This window comes from Manis javanica, chromosome 11 (genome assembly GCF_040802235.1).
Source record: "Manis javanica isolate MJ-LG chromosome 11, MJ_LKY, whole genome shotgun sequence".
Taxonomy (NCBI): Eukaryota; Metazoa; Chordata; class Mammalia; order Pholidota; family Manidae; genus Manis; species Manis javanica.
The window spans coordinates 114,553,860-114,571,372 of NC_133166.1; the positions used below are offsets into that span (position 1 = coordinate 114,553,860).

Consider the following 17,513-nt stretch of genomic DNA (forward strand, 5'->3'; position numbering starts at 1 on the left):
CCTGGTGTGGAGAATGTGAGTCCTCACTGTCCTTGCGAGCTGCCAGAGGCTGATGTGAGGTAGTGGCTGGGCCCATGCTGCCGGAACCCGTGCACAGGCTGGAGACCAGATCTCCTCGGTCTGCAGGGCCGGAGACGGTGGGGAGAGGGGCTGGGATTTTTTAAACCCACAGCAGGGATGGGAAGCTCAGGCTTGTTCACCAGAACCTGGCATGCTGGAGTTACAGGGCCCCTCGGAGCGCAAGTGAGGTGAATTCAGGACAAATCAAAGGCAGCGCACTTCACCCAGCAGGGGAGGACACCGATGGAACTCATTACCCCAAGATGTGGTCTCAGCTGGAAGTATAAACAGCTTCACAAAAGGTTTAGATAAATCCGTGCATGACAGCTCCATTCATGGTTTAGCAGAGGAAGAAGGCTGGGGCCTGCCGGCCGTGGGCATCAGGGAGGCACCCTGGCCTCCCTAGGACCACCCCGCAGGGCCCCTGCCAGCGGCAGGCTTCCAGCCCCAGGGAACCAGGAGGCAGTGTTGGGACTGCTGCCCGCTGCAGGCAGCCTGAGTCCCTGGGCCCTTGCCTCCACACCCTCAGCGCTCACCGTCCACTGGTGAGACACGGATTCCACCAGCTCTGTGGAAAGCGTCTGGGCCAGGCTGTCCCCTGAGGGACCAGCAGGGGGAGACAGACACCGTGTCCACTCCGAGCTTTCAGACCAAAGACCAGGCTTATCTGCTTTGGGCAGAGCTAGCACGTGCCTGCTGGTGGGTGAGTTCAGCTTGGTGTCCAGCGCTGTGTTAGGCACCCAAGGAGAGGGACTGAGAAGACCTCCTCCCTGGTGGGATGGGCTTACTACCACCGGGGTCAGTGGGGGCGAAGGATCGGGGGAGACCAGGGAACTGGGGGCAGGGCAGAGCAGCTCTGGGGCCATCTTGCCCTCTGTCCTGGCAGAACCTGAGACCCTGGCGGGCAAGGTGTGGGTCTCTGCAGGTCCCCAGAGCATGTACACTAGGTGCTTCAGAAAACTCTGGTGAGAGCTCAGGTCCCACAGGCCTGAGCACCAGCTCCATAGCAGCCCCAGGACCAGGTGCAGGCCAGGTTGGCTCCCCCATTTCATCACTCACGTGCTCCTGAGCCCCTCTAGGTTCTCCCTAAGGTCTCTCTCCTCTGATCTCTCCTTTCTCTGCTCCACAACCCTTTGTACAGCTTCTAGGCTATGGAGTCCCTGTGTCATTCACAAATTCTTCAGTGGTCAGCGGCTGAAGCTGATGTGTGCTCAGAGTGCGCTATTAAGGACCACCAGGTGGACCTTAGGGAGGGGCGAGCTTCTTGCAGAGAATGGCCCGAAAACCCAGAACGGTCAGCCCCTCACAGCCAGACTCCATGGGCTCCTCTCATCTCTTCAGAGCTCTCTGTGCTCAGAGTGTCTGTCCTTCACTTCCAGTCCTCCTTCCACACACTGAACCCCACATGGAGGCTGGCTGGGATGCAAAGGCAAAACCCAGGAATGACTTATCCCTGGAGGAGAGCGACAAATGGCCCAGTTCCAGAACTCTCTAGGGTGCCCTAGGTGGTGAATTAGACGGCAGTGACGGGACAGGCTTCAGGAGGAAGGCAGAAGCAAAGGAATGGAGAAGGTGCAAGCATGTGGGCATGGGGGCCTGCAAGGGGAGGTGGCATCATCAGCGGAGATGGAAGCATAGGGCATGAGGAGCAGTAACCATAACACTCAACATTATTGAGTGCTAAGTGCCAGGGACTGGACTTGCATTAACTTAGTTCTGAGGAAGTTACCATTATCATCATCCTTGCTTATGCAAGAGGAAACTGAGGTGTAGAGGGGTCAAGTGACTCGCCCAAGGTCACAAAGCAAGTGAAGGTGGAGCAGGCCCCCGCAGTCCTTGACCCTCTCCCAACAGCGTGGGATGGGAGGCTCTCGAGGTGAGACTCCACATCGCAGCCTCACTGGGATGGCCCCAGGGAGGTGCTGTCTGTTCTCTGGCCCCTGGGCCCAAAGGAACCCAGATAGTCTGGAGAAAGGCTGAGAAGTCTGAGGGAGGGAGGGGACAGAGCGGGAGCCAGCAGTGACTCAGCAGGGCAGGATAAGGATCTTCCAGCCCAGGGAGAGGTAACCCCATTCCTCTGCCAGGGGAGACAGAGTCACGGAGCCTGAGGCATGGGTTGGCCAGGGCAATGGAACATCCTGAGAATGGCGGGGAAGGCTCCTGGCAGGCAAGGTTGGAGCTGACGATCTGGGGGTATCCCCTCTGCCCTTACCCTCCTCACACACCCGTCACCCGGACATCCTTGCAGACAGGGAGGCAGAGCCCAGATAGGGCAGGGGAGAGGCAGGCAGCGGGGCCTCGCTGCTCTCAGCTTCGGGGAAGCAATGGGGCAGGTGAAGAGCTGGTTCAGGTGGGGGTGGGGGGGTGCAGGGCAGGGTAGGGCTGTGGCTGAGGTAGGAGGCCCTGGCCCCGGGGTTCCCGCTGACATCACGGCCAGCCCAGGGTGAGGCAGGGCTTCTGGGATCCTGCCCGCTGGAGGGAAAGGGAAAGTGCACGGCTCTGCTGCCTCTCCTCCCCTCCTGCCCTCGGTGGCCCGGTGCTGGTACCTTCACAATGGAGTGCACGGTGGTGGAGAGGAGGCACTGCTCCTCATCTGGCCCTGGCAGCCCAGGGGGGGGCCTCTGAGCCTGTTTAGCCCTTTGCTTTGCTGGCTGTATAGCTGGGCCCTGAGGAGCGGTCATCTAAGCCTGGCTCAGTGCTCATTTCATGATCCAAACCTCCCCTGCTCATGGAATCTACAATTCTAGCTGAGGGGACTTGAGCGCTCTCGGTGATCCGGGAAGGCAATTCGGGGTACCTGGCCCAGCATCACATATCAGTTCATGTCAGCAGTGGTTGGTAGGTGGTAGGTGGTGAGCAGGAGAGCCCAGGTCTCCCGCTCCAAGCACATGGGGACTCTTTTGCTATCCCAAGGAGCATCTTGGTGCCCTGAAGAGACCAGGCATGCCCCAGGTCAGATATTTCATAGCCACGGCACTGGGCAAGTCCTGCCATCCCTGGAGCTCTCAACCTCTTCTCCTTTCAAGAGCCCCTGCCTTGGTGCCCCCTGTTTGCACCTGTGCAGCATGGTCAAAGGGTGTGGTGCTGCAGGCAGACAGTCCTGGGCTTCAGTTCTGCTGCCGCCACTGTGTGGCCTTAAACTAGCAACTCCATCTTACCAAGCCTCTGGTTTCCTCACACAGAAGATGGGGAAATACCAGTTCCTATTTTATAGGCTTAGTTATGGGACCCTAGCCTGTAAGAATGAAATGAAATCATCTACATAAAGTTCAGTGAGTTCACACTGTTGTCATTATTTAAGCCTTAGAAGCCCAAAGGAGTAAAGTGTCACCAAGAAACACCAGGCAGAGCAGCAGCTGGCAAAGTCAGCGTGGGGGGCCATTGTCTCCCCTGCCTGCACACAGGGCAGCCTCCCCCCGGGCCCCATGGCCCCTTAGGGCTCCTCTGTATCCTTGGCACCTCGCACGTCAATGTTTGGTGAACCAATGAATGGATGAGTGAATATCCTCACCTCTGTGGGCTTCTCCACCACCACACTCCTGCTCACTCACCAGAGGGGTTCAGGAATCCAGGACGCCCCGGGGACCAGGGCCCATTTAATGCCAATTCTGCCGCTGTGCAGGACACGGTGTTTTTGGGGCATCTGGAGAAACTTCCCTGGGGATGCCAGTTGTGCGGGGAAGGTGGGAAGGTGGGAAGGTGGGTGGGAAGGACAGGTGGGACCACAGCTGGTCCCTGAGCCAACAGCGACTCTCCCCTACCCCTCTGTGGGGCAGCTAAGTCATCACGTGGTGCCAGCCTTGGGCCCCTGCCCAGCCACACTCCTTGGGGCTGACCTGTCACACTCCCTGTGGATGCTAAGGCCTGGAGTCTGGAAGGCCAAAGAGGGCAGCAAAGCAGTGTTCTCACCATCAGCCCACTGATAGCTGCACTCTCCTGGGCGGAGGAGGACAGAGGTGGTCATATCCCGTTGCACAGAGGGGTGATGAACTTGCCCTAAGGCCATGCCTGCCAGTCGGAAGCTGGGCCCTCTGCGGGCTCCAGGGAAGGCCGTGCCCAGCGCTGCCTCTGCCCGGGGTTGCCCTGCCCTGCTGCCTTTCTGCTGTCCATTTCACCTTCAAATTCCACCTCTGGAAGCTCTCCCTCCCTCACCATCCGCTGATCGCAGTTTAATGAGTGTCCCTTGCCACAAGACTGAAATTCCTGGAGACAAGGGTGGGTTTTCCTTGCCCTCTGTCTTCTGCAGGGCCTAGCACCCAGCAGGGGCTCCAGACATGCCTTCACGATGCACCGCGGGCCAGATGGCTCCGGAGCTCAGGGGGCAGGGGTCTCCTCTCACCTCTGCCCTGCGCCCACCAGCAATCCCAGATTGTCAGAGCTGGAAGGGCCCCTAACAAGAATGCCTTTCTGAGAGTCATAGGGGAGCAGGAACTTTCCTAAAGTCCGTAACCCCGCAGTCAGAAATCAGAGGGCAGCCACCTGTGCCCTGCCACCCCACAGAAACCCTGGGGGGCCATTTCTGCTCTGCCTCTCCTTTCTTTCTTCTTCTCCCCAATTCCAACAGCCCACCTCCGTTTAGAATTTGGCACAATAAAGGCACAGCCTTTATTCCAGTCCTTACCCCAACCCAACTGGAAGCTCCTAGCCTGCTGCCTTTGCCCAGACATGGCAGAGGGGCACTGGCAGCTTGTAGAGGGAGTTGATTTTCCCTTTGGCAGTGGGGAAGATGGGGGGAGGGGAGAGGCTTGCCCCCTACCCCAACCCGTGAGGGGGGAGGGTAGGGACGCAGGTCCAGACAAGAGGCAGAGGGAGAAGACACGTTCCCCAGCCTGTGGGGTCTCAGCACCAAACCCTGCGGCTGTGTAAGGCCAGTTGTCTCTGCACCTCCCTGGCCATTTCAGAGCTGCAGCCCTGGGTTCCTGCAAACTAATGCCTGCTAGGCTGGAGAGGTGAACGTGTGCTGGGGGAGAGGGGGCAGGCGGAGGCGGCACTGCAAGCTTCCCTCCTCCCGTGCAGAGTCTCTTCCTCTTCCTCCTCCGCTCCAGCCTCCTCCCCTCCTTCCCACTCCCACCCATCTATTTGCCTCTGTGTCTCCGCTTTCCTGCCCCATCCCTTCTTTTCTCCCCCCTCTTCCCCAAGCACCCCCTCTTCAGCTCCCCTTCCCTCTCTCCCCTCTCTCCCCGGCCCCCTCCTGCCCTCCCCAGCTGGGGCTGCTTTCTCCCTGACTCAGCAAGGTGCTTTATAAGGTGCTGAGGGGCTCAGCCAAATCCAAGCCGCATTGTCTCCTGCAGACACTCTCCCCGCTGCAAACCAGGGCAGGACAAGCTGCTCCCTGTGCCCTCCCCTCGCCTTCATGGCTGCTGCCTCTGAAAGGGTGGCTGCTAGGAGACCTCCTGGCCGGCCTCAGTGCCAGTCACCCACCTGGGCATCTGCCTTCTTGACCTTGGCACACGCATCAAAAGATCTAGGGCTCACCCACCAAGAACGTCATTGGAACTCCAGAGTTCTGCCTGGGGGATGGTGGTGAAGGGGAAGAGGTAGGCCCCAAGCACTTCTCAGAAGGACCCCACCCCACCCCATCCATGCAGGTTTCATCAGCAATGCAACTGATGTCCCGGAAAATCCCCTGCCCCCAACACCAAGCAAGCTCCCCTTTTCCAGCTCTTTTTCTCCTTGTTTAGGAAAAAAAAGAAAGAAAGAAAAGAAGAAAGAAGGAAGGAAGAGAAGAAAAAAAACCCCAACAACAAAGTCTGTCCCACTCCAGTGAGGTAATTGAAAACAAACTTCTCCCCCCAGCCCCCCACCTCAGTTCTTGCAGTGCGGAAAAGGCTAGGGCTGCCCTGGGAACTGAGCACGGTCAGGACCATGATGCCTGCTCTGACCCACAGGCTAGAGGGGCTGTGGCAGGACTGGCAGGGTGCCCTCCTTTCTCTGGGGACACCGGGGTGGGAGTGGGGAGCGCAGGCTCTGATGCTATTCCGGAGAGAGGAATCACCTTCCAGGTCTGGTCCACCACAGCCTCTCCCCTTTTGAAACAACTAATAAACAACAAAAGCAACTTATCACCAAATTATTTAATTGGTGGTCTGGTTCTAGAGCTTGAGTGCTTGGAGACCCAAAGACTGTCCCCAAGGAAAAGTCACAAAATGGGGATGTCTATGTGCCCCAGCTGAGAGCTGTTTCCTCGGCACGCTCCCTGGCAGCCCTCTGCGGAGGGAGGAAGGGGGAGGCAGGGAGACCCTCCAGGGAGGGTCTAGGCTTATAGATCCCCTAGGTACCCAGCCCAGCAAGTCCCAACCCAGGCCGGAGGGGAGGAAGGAGGGCACTCCACCGCCGAACCAACCCTATCCCACCACCGGGAGGAACCGACAACCCAAACCCCCAGGGCGGCAGAAAGCCAAATGCCTTTATGGGGAAGCATTTCACAAATAGGGACTCTAGGTCTGTCCATCGCCTTGAATTGGCACAGTTCACCATATGGGCTGAGTCACCCATAAAGCCTCTGGTGTCGAAACTAGTCCCGTGCTGATTAAAGAATTAGAACCCCCCACCCGTGTGCACTCTACCCACCACTGGGAAGAATGAAGCACCTTGTGAACCTGAGGGAAAAACCCTCAGCCAAGTGCCCTGGTCTTTCCTCAGAGCAGGGCAGAGGGCCTGTGGTGCCCTCTTCCTCCCGTTCAAGGGGCATTGTACGCCGGTTAGTCACCTGCCCCGGCCCAGGCGCCTCACTCAGCCCCAGCTTTTGGAAATGGGACAAGCGGCGGGACAATAGGCAAGGGGGGGGGCGGTCAGCCCAGACAAAGGGCAGCAGGAAAAACACCATCACTTGCTTCGAGGCCAGCTCGCTGGCATTTGGGGGAATGTGTCACTGCGTTTACTCAGGGGGCGGGGGCGGGGCGGGGGCGGGGGGGGTTAGAGACGGGAGGCAGAGGTAGGGCGAGGGCAGGGACCCCGCACCGGGCCGGCGGCAGGCGCCCCTGGCCGACGCCGAGGGAGAGGAGAAGCAGCGGGCGGCTCACCCCTCCAGCTCTCGGAGTTTGCAGGGGGACCGATGCCCTCCCGCCCCCGCCCCCGGGAGGCCGGGTGGTACCGCCGCAGCCTCGCCTCACCTCACCCCCCCCCCCGGTGCTGTGGGAGGGAGAGGAGCCCCAGAAGCCCTCCCTTCCCCCTCCCCTCCTCCCCCCACCCCGGGGAGGGCCGCTACAATTTGTGGTTACAGCTTTACACGTCAGAAAAAAAAAAGTTTGTAGAATGTCCCACACCGAAAAAAAAAAAAATCCGAAACCGAGCGAAAAAAACCTGCGAGTGGGCCTGGCGGATGGGATTATTAAAGCTTCGTCGGAGCCGCGGCTCGCCCTCCCACTCCGCCAACCTCCGGGAGAGGAGCCGCGCCCGGCCGGCCGGCCCCCAGCCCCATGGACCTCCGAGCAGGTAGGAGCCCGGCGTCCGCGGCCCCGGCCCCCGCCCCCGCCCGGGAGCGCGAGATCCGGTTCCCGTCTCCCCCGGGGAGCCCCGAGCGGAGGCCGGGCTGGGGAGCCGGCGGTTGCCCCCGCCAGCAGGGCTCAAGCCGGGGAGGCACGGCCGGGCGCCCTCGAGAGGGGCCGGGCGGGGACGCGGCGTTCCTGGGCTCCGCTCGCGGGGCCGGGGAGGTGGCCGGGGGCGCGGCGGGGAGTCCCGGCGCCCCGCAGACCCGGGGAGGCGGCAGCCTGGAGCCCCAGCGCGGCGGGGTCCCGGGGGTCCCCAAGGACGGGGTCCCGCGAAGTCGGGAGAGCTGGTCCGAGGCGGGGAGAGGGGCTGCGGGAGGGGACGCGGCGCGCGGGGGGCAGGGGGCCGGGAGAGGAAGAGGGGGGAGGCCGGCGGGGGGCCCGGGGCCGGGCCGCCGGGAGGCGAGGGGAGGCCGACACCTCGGGGAGGGAGAGCGGGAAGGGGGAGGGCGGGGGGCAGAGAGGGCCGGGCCGGCCCTGGGGCGCCGCGCGGCCGGAGCCCACCATGCTGCCCGCGGCCGCGGAGCCGGCGGCAGGTAGGGGCCGGGCGACCGGGCGGGCGGCCGCGGCCGCGAGTCCCCCGGCGCGGCCCGCCGTGGCCTGGGAGTGATTAGTGCGGGGGGCGGGCGCAGCCCGACCGGACCGGGCAGGAAAAGTCCGTCCCCGGCCCGGGCGCGGTGGCAGCGGCCGCTCGGCCCCGGCAGCCCGCGGGCGGGCGGGCAGGGCAGGGAGTTGACGCGCGGGAAAGGGCAGCGGCCCGGCCGAGCTCGGAGCCCGGGAAGGGAGCGACCGGGCGGGAGCGGGCCGGGGGCGGGGCCGGGGGCGCCGGGGCCACACAGGGGAAAGACGCCGCAGGGAGGGGGTCGGGAGCGACAGGTCGCCGCAGAGTGGGGAGGGCCAGCCGGCGGCCGTCGCCGCACAGTCCTCGGGCCCAACCCCTCGGGGTACACCCCAAGTCCCCCGGGCCCCGCCAAGTCCCCTCAGCTCTGTCCCACCTTCCTTCACAGCTACTCCACACCGCGCGCCAGAAGCCCTCCCCACAGACCCCCAATCCCCGTGGAGCCCTTCCCGGTTTCCTCCTGCGCCTGGCCTGCCCTTCCCGTTTAGGGTGGAGTGGGCTGCCAGGAGGGGAGGGGAGGCCAGAGGTCCCGCATGGCAGGAGCAGGCCCAGCCTCCGAGCCAGACTGGGGTGGAAGCACTGGACACATTCCCCTGTCAGGCTCTCTCTTATCCTGACCCAGATGGGCTGACATCTCTGTGCTTTCATGGCCCCCAAAAGCCCCCTTCCTGCCCTGGATCACACACAGGGACACGTTCCCCGACAGACCAGACCCACTTTCCAAGGCTCAGACACCCTTGCCGCCCTGGAGCCACACACTCAACCAGGGGAGGAAACAGGCGCCAGACAGAGATGGCAGCAGCTGTGTCATGGCTCCCTCGCCCACCGCACAAAGAGCCCTGCACTCCTGTCCGGTCACACTTCTGCACACCAGCCCCTCACCCCAGCTACTCTGTTAGTGACACTTCACATTCCTCCCACAATCCCACCTGCCTGTTCACACCCTGGCTCCTGCAGGCACCTTTCTTGCTCCTCCCATACCTTCTGGGTAACAACACCCTTTCAAACTCTCCCACATACTTGTCCTGACTCCTTCACTGCAGCCCCCTGCCTGGCTCTCAGCAGACTGCCCAGCGCCCTGGCTTCACAGTCCAGAGTCCAGAACCCTCTCACTCCAGCAAAAGCCCGACACCTGTGATTCTACTGACTTCCCAAGGCAGGGCAGCTCGCCCACCTGTCTGTTTCTTTCCCTGGGCCTTGGTTTCTTCTGGAAGAGAAGGGCAGGGAGGGGGCTGCAAAAGAGACCCAGATGGGCCGGAGTGGAGATGGAGCCCCACAGGGTTGTGCAGAGGGTTGTGCAGAGGGACGTTAGTGGGAACAGTGAGCCCCTCACGTGAGCCCAGGCACCTGGTCGTTGGCAAAGCTAGGACTCCTGACTTCTGGGTCTACGTGTACCCACTCACTAATCACTTCTTAGCAGCCTGGGGAAGAGGGAACTAAAGAGAGAACGGAAGGGAGAGAGGAAGAGGGGGGAGGGCAGCCAGCCCAGAGGACAAGAAAAAAGGGCTGTTTCTTGTGGACCCTTCCCTGGGAAGGCAGGTCCCTGAGAGCTGTTTCCTACACTCTAAATACCAGGATCTCTCACCACAGTGGAGGCAGCACCCCCAAAATTGCTTCCCTCCCCCAGTTCCCCTCAACAGACCCTACAACAGTCACCAGGATGCTGGTCCTGGTCTAGCCTGAGGGCCGGGCCTTTGCTTCTGGTGCCTGATCAGCTCAACACCTGCGGAGCTCTGGGACGCCCCCTGATGGCCCTGACAACCACGTCTTCCGCTGATTGTCTCTTAGCCACCAAGCCCCTGTGCAGTCTCCTGGCTGACTCATCCTGACCACCCTGACCACCCTGACACTTCTGCACCTCTGAGTCCCCCACTCACTGAGTGAGGTCGGCCTGGGGATACAGGCCAGGACTGAGGGGCAGCTGGTGGAAGATACGTGAACGTGGGTATGCCTGCCTGTGCAGCCGTGTCAGGGTGGCCATGCTTGTGCTTGGGATGAATATGTGTGTGTGTGTGTTCATGAGGGGGCCTCGGTTCCCAGGGCCCAGGGATCTGGATGGAATTAGAGGCTGGCCGGGCGGGGGCCAGTATGGGGGTGGGGGTGGGGGTGCAGCAGGAAACGTGAGCTGCACTCATTAGCTCCTCACGTGCTCAGCCGGATTTATAAACACAGGGGAAGACGGGATGTAAACAATCAGTGGGCAGCAGCCAGAGGCAGAGCTGGGGCGGGGGCTGGGCTGGGGGCCAGGGCTGGGGGAGGGGGCCCGGGGCAGCCCCCAGTGGCGGGGTCCACCTGCACACCAGAACCTGGAGAGATGGACAGATGAGGGCTCCAGGATGCCCTCTGCACTCTCCCTCCTAGCGACACAAGCCAGCCGCAAGCTGCGCTGGGTTCCAGTGCTTACACCTGAACCACAGGTGTCTCTGCCCGAGATGCTGTCAGTTTTGCTGCCTGAGATATGGGGACATCTTGCCCAGAGTGGAAGCTCTCCTAATAGAGGGTAGGGCCCTGTCCCCTTTCTCCTCTCCTAGCCTCTTCTTCTGGATTTCTGAGACTTCTTCCCTCTTTCTAGTTCTCTCCATGGGTCAGTCCTTCAGATCCTCTGCTCTCTCCCCTGCACCCCCCACCCCAACTTGCAGTGACACAGTTACCTCAGAACTGAAATATTCCTGGAAACACCGGCCTGGTCTGGTTAATTTCATGAGCCGTTTTTCTGCCCAGATGACTTAGCTCTGTTTATGCAAAGGCTTCTCCCCCGCTGTCCCTGTGTAGGGAGCCAGTCCTCCCCAGGGACTTCCCGCAGGACTCAAAAGGGGAGGGAAAAACAAGGCCCAGAGCTGGGTTCCTGACCACCCCCCCAGTCCCCTAGCTGTGGGGGAAGTAGAGCCCAGTCCCACAAGTCTGGCTAGCAGGGCTGCCCAAAGCTGGGTGGGGTAAAGAGCAGAGCCCAGCTCCCGGTTCTGCTTCACCCGGGATCCTCAACATTGCCACTAACTGTGCGCTGGCCAGACAGAAAGCTACGTCAAGACCCACCTCAGCAGGTCTTCACGCTCCAAAACTAACCCCACCCTGTACCCGTAGGGTCCTGGAGGTGACTCAGCTGGATATCCAGGTTGAGGGCAGCCCAGGATTTTGTGCAGAAGAGAAGGACCTTGAATTATCTTGGGATGTAAAGAACAGTGAACAGAAAGTAACTCAGAGTAAGCAAGAGCTAGCGATGTGAAGGAACCTTCAGGAGGGGAGCCACCTGCTGCTGCTGGGGAAGAGGAAAAGGGGAGTCTGTCTCCCCAGGGAACAGTATTGGGCGTGACCCTGTTCTCTGTCCTAACACACACACACACACACACACCTGCAAGAGCCCTTTGCCCACAAAGGCAGGGTCTCTGGGACTAGTGGCACCCCTACGCCCACACTCATCTGTAAAGCCAACCAAGCACTGAAAGAGTGAAGGCTGATGAATCGGGTCACTGCAGAAGTCCCCACCCGACCCCTCTGCTCTCCATGAGACATTCTGTGCAATTTGAATCCTCGACCCTTTGCTAATTTGTAACCCTTTCTAAAACCCTGACCCAGCATTATGACTAACTCTAAAGTTAACCTGCTAACTCTTTAACTCTAAGCCTACGCTAACTCTACAGCCAAATTGTTAAACCCACATCCAATATATTTCTATCAAAGCAACATATGTCATTGTACACAATTTGAAAGTATAAAATAAACTACTCATGATCTCACACCTACCCAAGCTTAAAATCCAAACGAGCCCTACTCTTCTTAGTGACATCAACCTATCTGACAACTAAATCAACAAAACTCACAAACCTTAGCCCTGGCCAACCCTCTACCTGCCCAAACCTAATCACATCCCCAAGATAGACCCAGACCTTAACCATACTCAATCAGCCAAATTCCAATAAACTAACCTGAAATTTTAACCCAGTCTTCACACCTAACCTAGCCCAATGTCAACTACAGCCTAACCCTAATTGCCTTTACCCAGTCCCATACCCACTGAATCCTGGCCTACTGCCCTTGACCAGGCACCTCACCCAAAAGTCAGGAAAATCGTATTTCCCAATTGCCTAGGTCTGTCTTCAGAGCGCTGACCGTGGCCTCTGGCATCCCTAGATGCCCATGCCCCCCAGCACCCTCAGCTGATACGTTCGACTCATCAAGTCCCTCGTATTCCCTCCCTGTCTCTCCCTCCTCTTCTCTCTCTTCCTCCCTCCCTGTTTGTTTTCTCCCCTCCCTCCTTCTCTCCCACCCTCTCTCCATCCCTCCCTTTCCCTTTTTCTCTCCCTTCCTCTCTCCCTCTTCTCCCCAATCTCCCTCCCTTCTCTCTCTCTTCATTGCAAGCTAATCCAAAGCCTTGTTCAGGTCAAACTTCTCCCCATCTGACACCCTAGATAAGCACAGGATAGACCTCCAAATTGTAGCCAGTCCCTGAGCAAGCATTAAATCTCTGATCTAACCCCATCCTATGCGTTACACATCCAGGAATCACAGAATATACCCACCACTGACCACTAGCCCAAGGTTCTTCTGCCTGACTGGTGTTCTTACCCTACACCTTGCCTCCTGGGGCTCCAACTTGCTGGCATTGGGGCAGCCCCTCTCCTGAGCCCCTCCGAGGGCTGATTTCTTTCAGCTGGCAGCTCTGACATGTCCTGTTTCCCACCCCTTGGCTTCCCCAAGCTGCAGGGGACTTGGAGATTGGGAGAGGAAGCTGAGAAACAACTGGAGCCCCAGAATACCGAGTCACAGTCACTAGGCCTGGCCCTGGCCCTCCATGTACACACACTCACGTGTTGGCACACATACAGTGACCCTTCCTTAGCTGACACACAGATATCCTCCCCGACAGCTTCCAGTAGACACACACACAACAGGCCAAGTCCTCATCCTCAAACACATACACAACTGCCTACGCACACACGCATGCATGTACACACACACTTGGGTCAGGAAAGCTCCCCTTCTTCCCACCTGCCTCCCATCTAGTGACCCGCCTTCACCCGCCCTCCCAGCCCAAGGTGGGGACAGACACCTGAGGAGCTGCCAGCTGCAGCCTCCACTGGGCCTGGCTGGCCCTCACGCTTCTTGCCCATCCTGTCTACAGGGGACTCGTGGGGGATGCTAGCGTGCCTGTGCACTGTGCTCTGGCACCTCCCTGCAGTGCCAGCCCTCAACCGCACAGGGGACCCAGGGCCTGGCCCCTCCATCCAGAAAACCTATGACCTCACCCGCTACCTGGAACACCAACTCCGCAGCTTGGCTGGGACCTACGTGAGTATCCAGGGTGTTTATGGGTCTGGGAGTTGGGCAAAGAATGTTTAGTGGGGGGTAGAGAATCAGAAGGGTGGAGGGGTCTTGGTGAATGATGGGGTGATGAGGAGGGGCCCTTTGGCTCCAAGCAGTCTCCCTGTCTGGCCTATCCCCTGCCCTTCCCTCTTAGGTGCTCCCTCTTCCCCATCCCTGGCCCCAGGACTAGGCATGTGGGCAGACCTCGCACCCGCCTTGGCCCACAGCCCCGCTGGCTGCTGGCCCAGCTGCCCGCCTCCCCCTGGGGGCTGGGGAAGTCTCCTCTGTTTACACCGTGTTGTGGTGTCTCTTGCACGGGTGGGGCTGGGTGGGGATGGAGGGGCCCCACCTCCTATGCCTGTGTTCCAGCTCGTCTCTGCCCCAGACCTGGGGCCCTGCTGCTCTGGACCCATGGGCCTCCCTTCTGTCTGCCTCTCCCATGCTAGCTGGGCCTCCTAGGGGGGACTTGGAGGACGGGGGCTGCAGGGAACCCAGGCCAGTAGTGGCAGGGGGCTCAGGGTGTGGCTGGAAGCTCCGCCGGAAGGATGTGGGGGCAGTCTCGAGGTGTTCAGAGAGCCCAAGGAGAGAAGGAAGGAGGGTCGGAGCCGCCGAAGGCCATGGGGAGCTGGCCCCTCTTCCCGTGTTCCTCTTCCACATCCCAGACCCTACTCTGGAGCCAGGGAAAGAAAGGGGAGGAGGGTGGCGGGGGAGCTGGCTGCAGCCCCAGGACACACCGAGGAAATTAGTTTGTCTCTGTGCTTGTCAGCGTGTGAACCGCCCCCTGGGCCCTTGCTGTCCCAGGCCTCGCCCCTCTTCTCCCTGCCCCCCAGGCTGAATGTCTCCCTCAGCCCTCCCCCTGGGCCCCCGGCCTCTCCCCTGAGGGGCGGCAAAGCTCTGTCTTCTTCCCTGGCTCTTCCTGCCCTTTCTCCTGCTCAATTCCAGACTGCCTCAGTTCCTCCTGCAGCCCTTCCTTTGGCTGGGGGGCGGGCGGGCTGGGGAGTACCTTCCATGCCCTGCCCTTCAGCTGGTGGCACCCAGCATGTCAAGAGGCAAACGGAGCTCTGAGCCCATGGGCCTCGCTGCCTCCTCACTGGCTCCTTCTCTGGTTTCCCCGGCAGAAAACCTTCGCCTGACTCTGCTTCCCCCTCTAGCTACCGACCCTTTTTCTCTCCTGGCTTTCCCTGCCAAATTTCTAGAAGGAGTGGTCTACACCCTCTGCCTCCAGCTCCTCTCCACCCACTCACTCCTTAACCCCCTGCAATCTGGCTTCCAGGCCACTGAACAGTTCTCTCTAAGGTCACCAGGCACCTCCCTGCTGCCACTCCCAAGAGCATCCTCTAAGGTGCCTTCTCCTCGCTCTCTGTTTTGCAGCCACGCTGCTGAGCACCGCTGCCTCCTTGAACTCCTTCTTGGCTCTGCGCTCTTCTGGCCCACCTTCTGCCTCCACAGCCTGGCCTCCTGGGCCCTCGAGGCCCCTCTTCTCTCTGCCCTGCCCAGGGTGGGCACTCTCCCAAGGCTTGCTTACACAGCTGGTCAGCACATCCTTCCTCAGCATCTCCAGTATCTCCTGCGTGTTTTACCTTTTCTTCCACCTCTGCATGGGAGAGCTCATCACTCCCATGGCTTCAGCTGTCACCTCCATGCAAATGACATCCGTGGAAAAACTTAGGGGAGGCTGTGAAGAGAGAGGCCTAGTGTGGAGATGGGGCCAGTGTCGGGACACAGGAAGTGGCAGCTTTGGGGGCAGGTATCTCCTGGCTGCAGCAGCGAGCTGGCCGCCGGGCCCTCCTCCTTCCCCATCACCCCTCTCCTTTTCACAGCTGAACTACCTGGGCCCCCCTTTCAATGAGCCTGACTTCAATCCACCTCGGCTGGGGGCAGAGACTCTGCCCAGGGCCACTGTCAACTTGGATGTGTGGCGAAGCCTCAATGACAAACTGCGGCTGACCCAGAACTACGAGGCTTATAGCCACCTTCTGTGCTATTTGCGTGGCCTTAACCGCCAGGCCGCCACAGCCGAGCTGCGCCGCAGCCTGGCCCACTTCTGCACCAGCCTTCAGGGCCTGCTGGGCAGCATTGCAGGTGTCATGGCAGCTCTGGGCTACCCGCTGCCCCAGCCTCTGCCTGGGACTGAGCCCACCTGGGCCCCTGGCCCTGCCCACAGCGACTTCCTCCAGAAGATGGATGACTTCTGGCTACTGAAGGAGCTGCAGACCTGGCTGTGGCGCTCAGCCAAAGACTTCAACCGGCTCAAGAAGAAGATGCAGCCTCGGGCAGCTGCAGTCACCCTGCACCTGAAGGCCCACGGCTTCTGATCTCTAACCCTTACCACCTCTTTTCTCTTCTCCCTCTTTAAACTCTGTTCTGGATCTGGGAAGGAGAAACCTGTATGCCAACACTTGTTGAGCCAGGAGACAGAAGCCATGAGCCTCTGGCTCTTCCTGGACTTGGAGGAGGGTAGGATGCAATAAGGCCCGTCCCCTCCCAGCTTCCCAAAGTCCTGCAGGTCTGAGGAAGAGGTGCAATAGGCCCCATCCCATTTCCACGGGAAGTAATGCTCAAGGGAGCCTGAAGTGGTTCAAGTTGGTGCAGAGGCTTTCACAGCTTCCTGCCTCCTGCCCACTACTTTGCCAGTGCCCACCCAGCCCCTCAAGGGGCACTTACAGGAAGCATGCCTATAGGGTAGGGAGGGAGCCACCACAGCCTGTGCCTTTCTGGGGTGAAGCCCTTTGGCTGCCCTACTCTCCTTAGATGGGTATTGCTCCCCTACCCCCAAATAACGCAATACATCCAATTCAGGAATCAAACATGGTGGCAAGTCCAAACAGGAAGAAATGGGGTTAAAAATGCAAGAGGTAGGGTCTGCCTTGGAGGTTCTACAGAAAGCAGAGGGACAGGGAGAGACTGGACCTAGGGGTCATCAAGACAGACAGTGGCACAGGGTGCTAACCAAAAGGACCTTGCTTCATATTTTCTTGCTAACATCACAGTGCCTCCTCTCTGCCCTCTTTCCCAGGGTATCTGTGGGTTGCCCAGGCTGGGGAGGGCAACCATAGCCACAGCCACAGGAGTTCCTGAAAGTTTACATTGCAGTAGCATTTCAGGGTGTAGGGGGCAGCTCCCCCAGGCCCTGCCCCCCAGCACCACCCACTCATGACTCTTAAGTTTGTTGTATTAATATTTATTTATTTGGAGATATTATTTATTAGATGATATTTATTGCAGAATTTCTATTCTTATATTAACAAATAAAATGCTTGCCCCAAAACTTCATCTCCTTGCCTGGCCTTGGCCCCCCACCCCTAGTTCTCCCAGCGTTCCCCTCCCAGCTCCCAGGCCTGCTGGTCTAGAGGCCGGAAGCCCAAGGGCTAGCTCAGGAGAGCAACGAGCTTAGAGAAGCGTCTCTCCCTCTGTCCACTGGGAAGAGGTGCACCCAGAGCCGTGCCTCCTGCCCCTGCCGGGGCCACGCTCCCTAGTTCTCCCAGCCACCTCGCCAGCTGCCTGCCTCCCTTCTTGCAGCCGGCTCCCGGTCTGCCCCACCTCTCTGGATTACCTTAGTGGCCTCATCGGCCTGTCTCCCTGCACAGCTGTCTGCTCCTCTCGTGCTGTTGGTCAGCCCTGGCCATGCAGTCCTCAGCTTTGCCAGGACCCCTACCTGTGCCCAGCCAGTGGAGCCCCCAGCAGCCACCCCCACCTTCCAAGTATGCTTCATCTCCTAGGAAAGGCCATAGACTGCAGCCAAGTCCCAAGTCCCAGCTATGACTATTTTTTTCTGTCCAACAGCAGATTAGGAGGAAGGAGAAAAACTCATACCGGACCACAAGTGAATGGAATAGATGCTATTCAAGGGATGATGTGACCTCAGATCCCAGTTTCATAACCTACTAGCTGAGTGACCTTGGGAAAATTATTTAAAGCTCTCTATTCTCCAGTTTCCCATAGGTAAGCAATAGGTAAGATGCTTGGCTACAGCAGCATTGATTAGTCATTACAGATTACTTGGGATATATTGACATGTGACACTCAAGTGAAGAGGCACCAGGTAA

The 17,513-nt window shown here is 59.6% G+C and overlaps 1 protein-coding gene across 8 annotated transcripts; it reads left to right on the forward strand.

Moving 5' to 3' along the window:
* Positions 1-6,964: 6,964 nt before the first annotated feature.
* On the forward strand, positions 6,965-16,761 carry CLCF1 (cardiotrophin like cytokine factor 1). 8 transcript variants are annotated; one of them, XM_036995498.2, is made up of 5 exons: positions 7,341-7,494; positions 10,528-10,666; positions 11,248-11,366; positions 13,286-13,452; positions 15,288-16,761. In XM_036995498.2, exons 1-5 carry the CDS (start codon positions 7,479-7,481, stop codon positions 15,780-15,782), a joined length of 936 nt encoding a protein of 311 aa, XP_036851393.1. In that variant the 5' UTR covers positions 7,341-7,478; the 3' UTR covers positions 15,783-16,761. The 8 variants fall into 8 exon arrangements, with proteins under 8 accessions (XP_036851392.1, XP_036851393.1, XP_036851398.1 ...); XM_073217489.1 differs by lacking the exon at positions 7,341-7,494 and adding an exon at positions 8,166-10,111 and having other exon boundaries at positions 15,288-16,760; XM_036995497.2 differs by lacking the exon at positions 11,248-11,366 and having other exon boundaries at positions 6,965-7,494; positions 15,288-16,760.
* Positions 16,762-17,513: the final 752 nt, after the last annotated feature.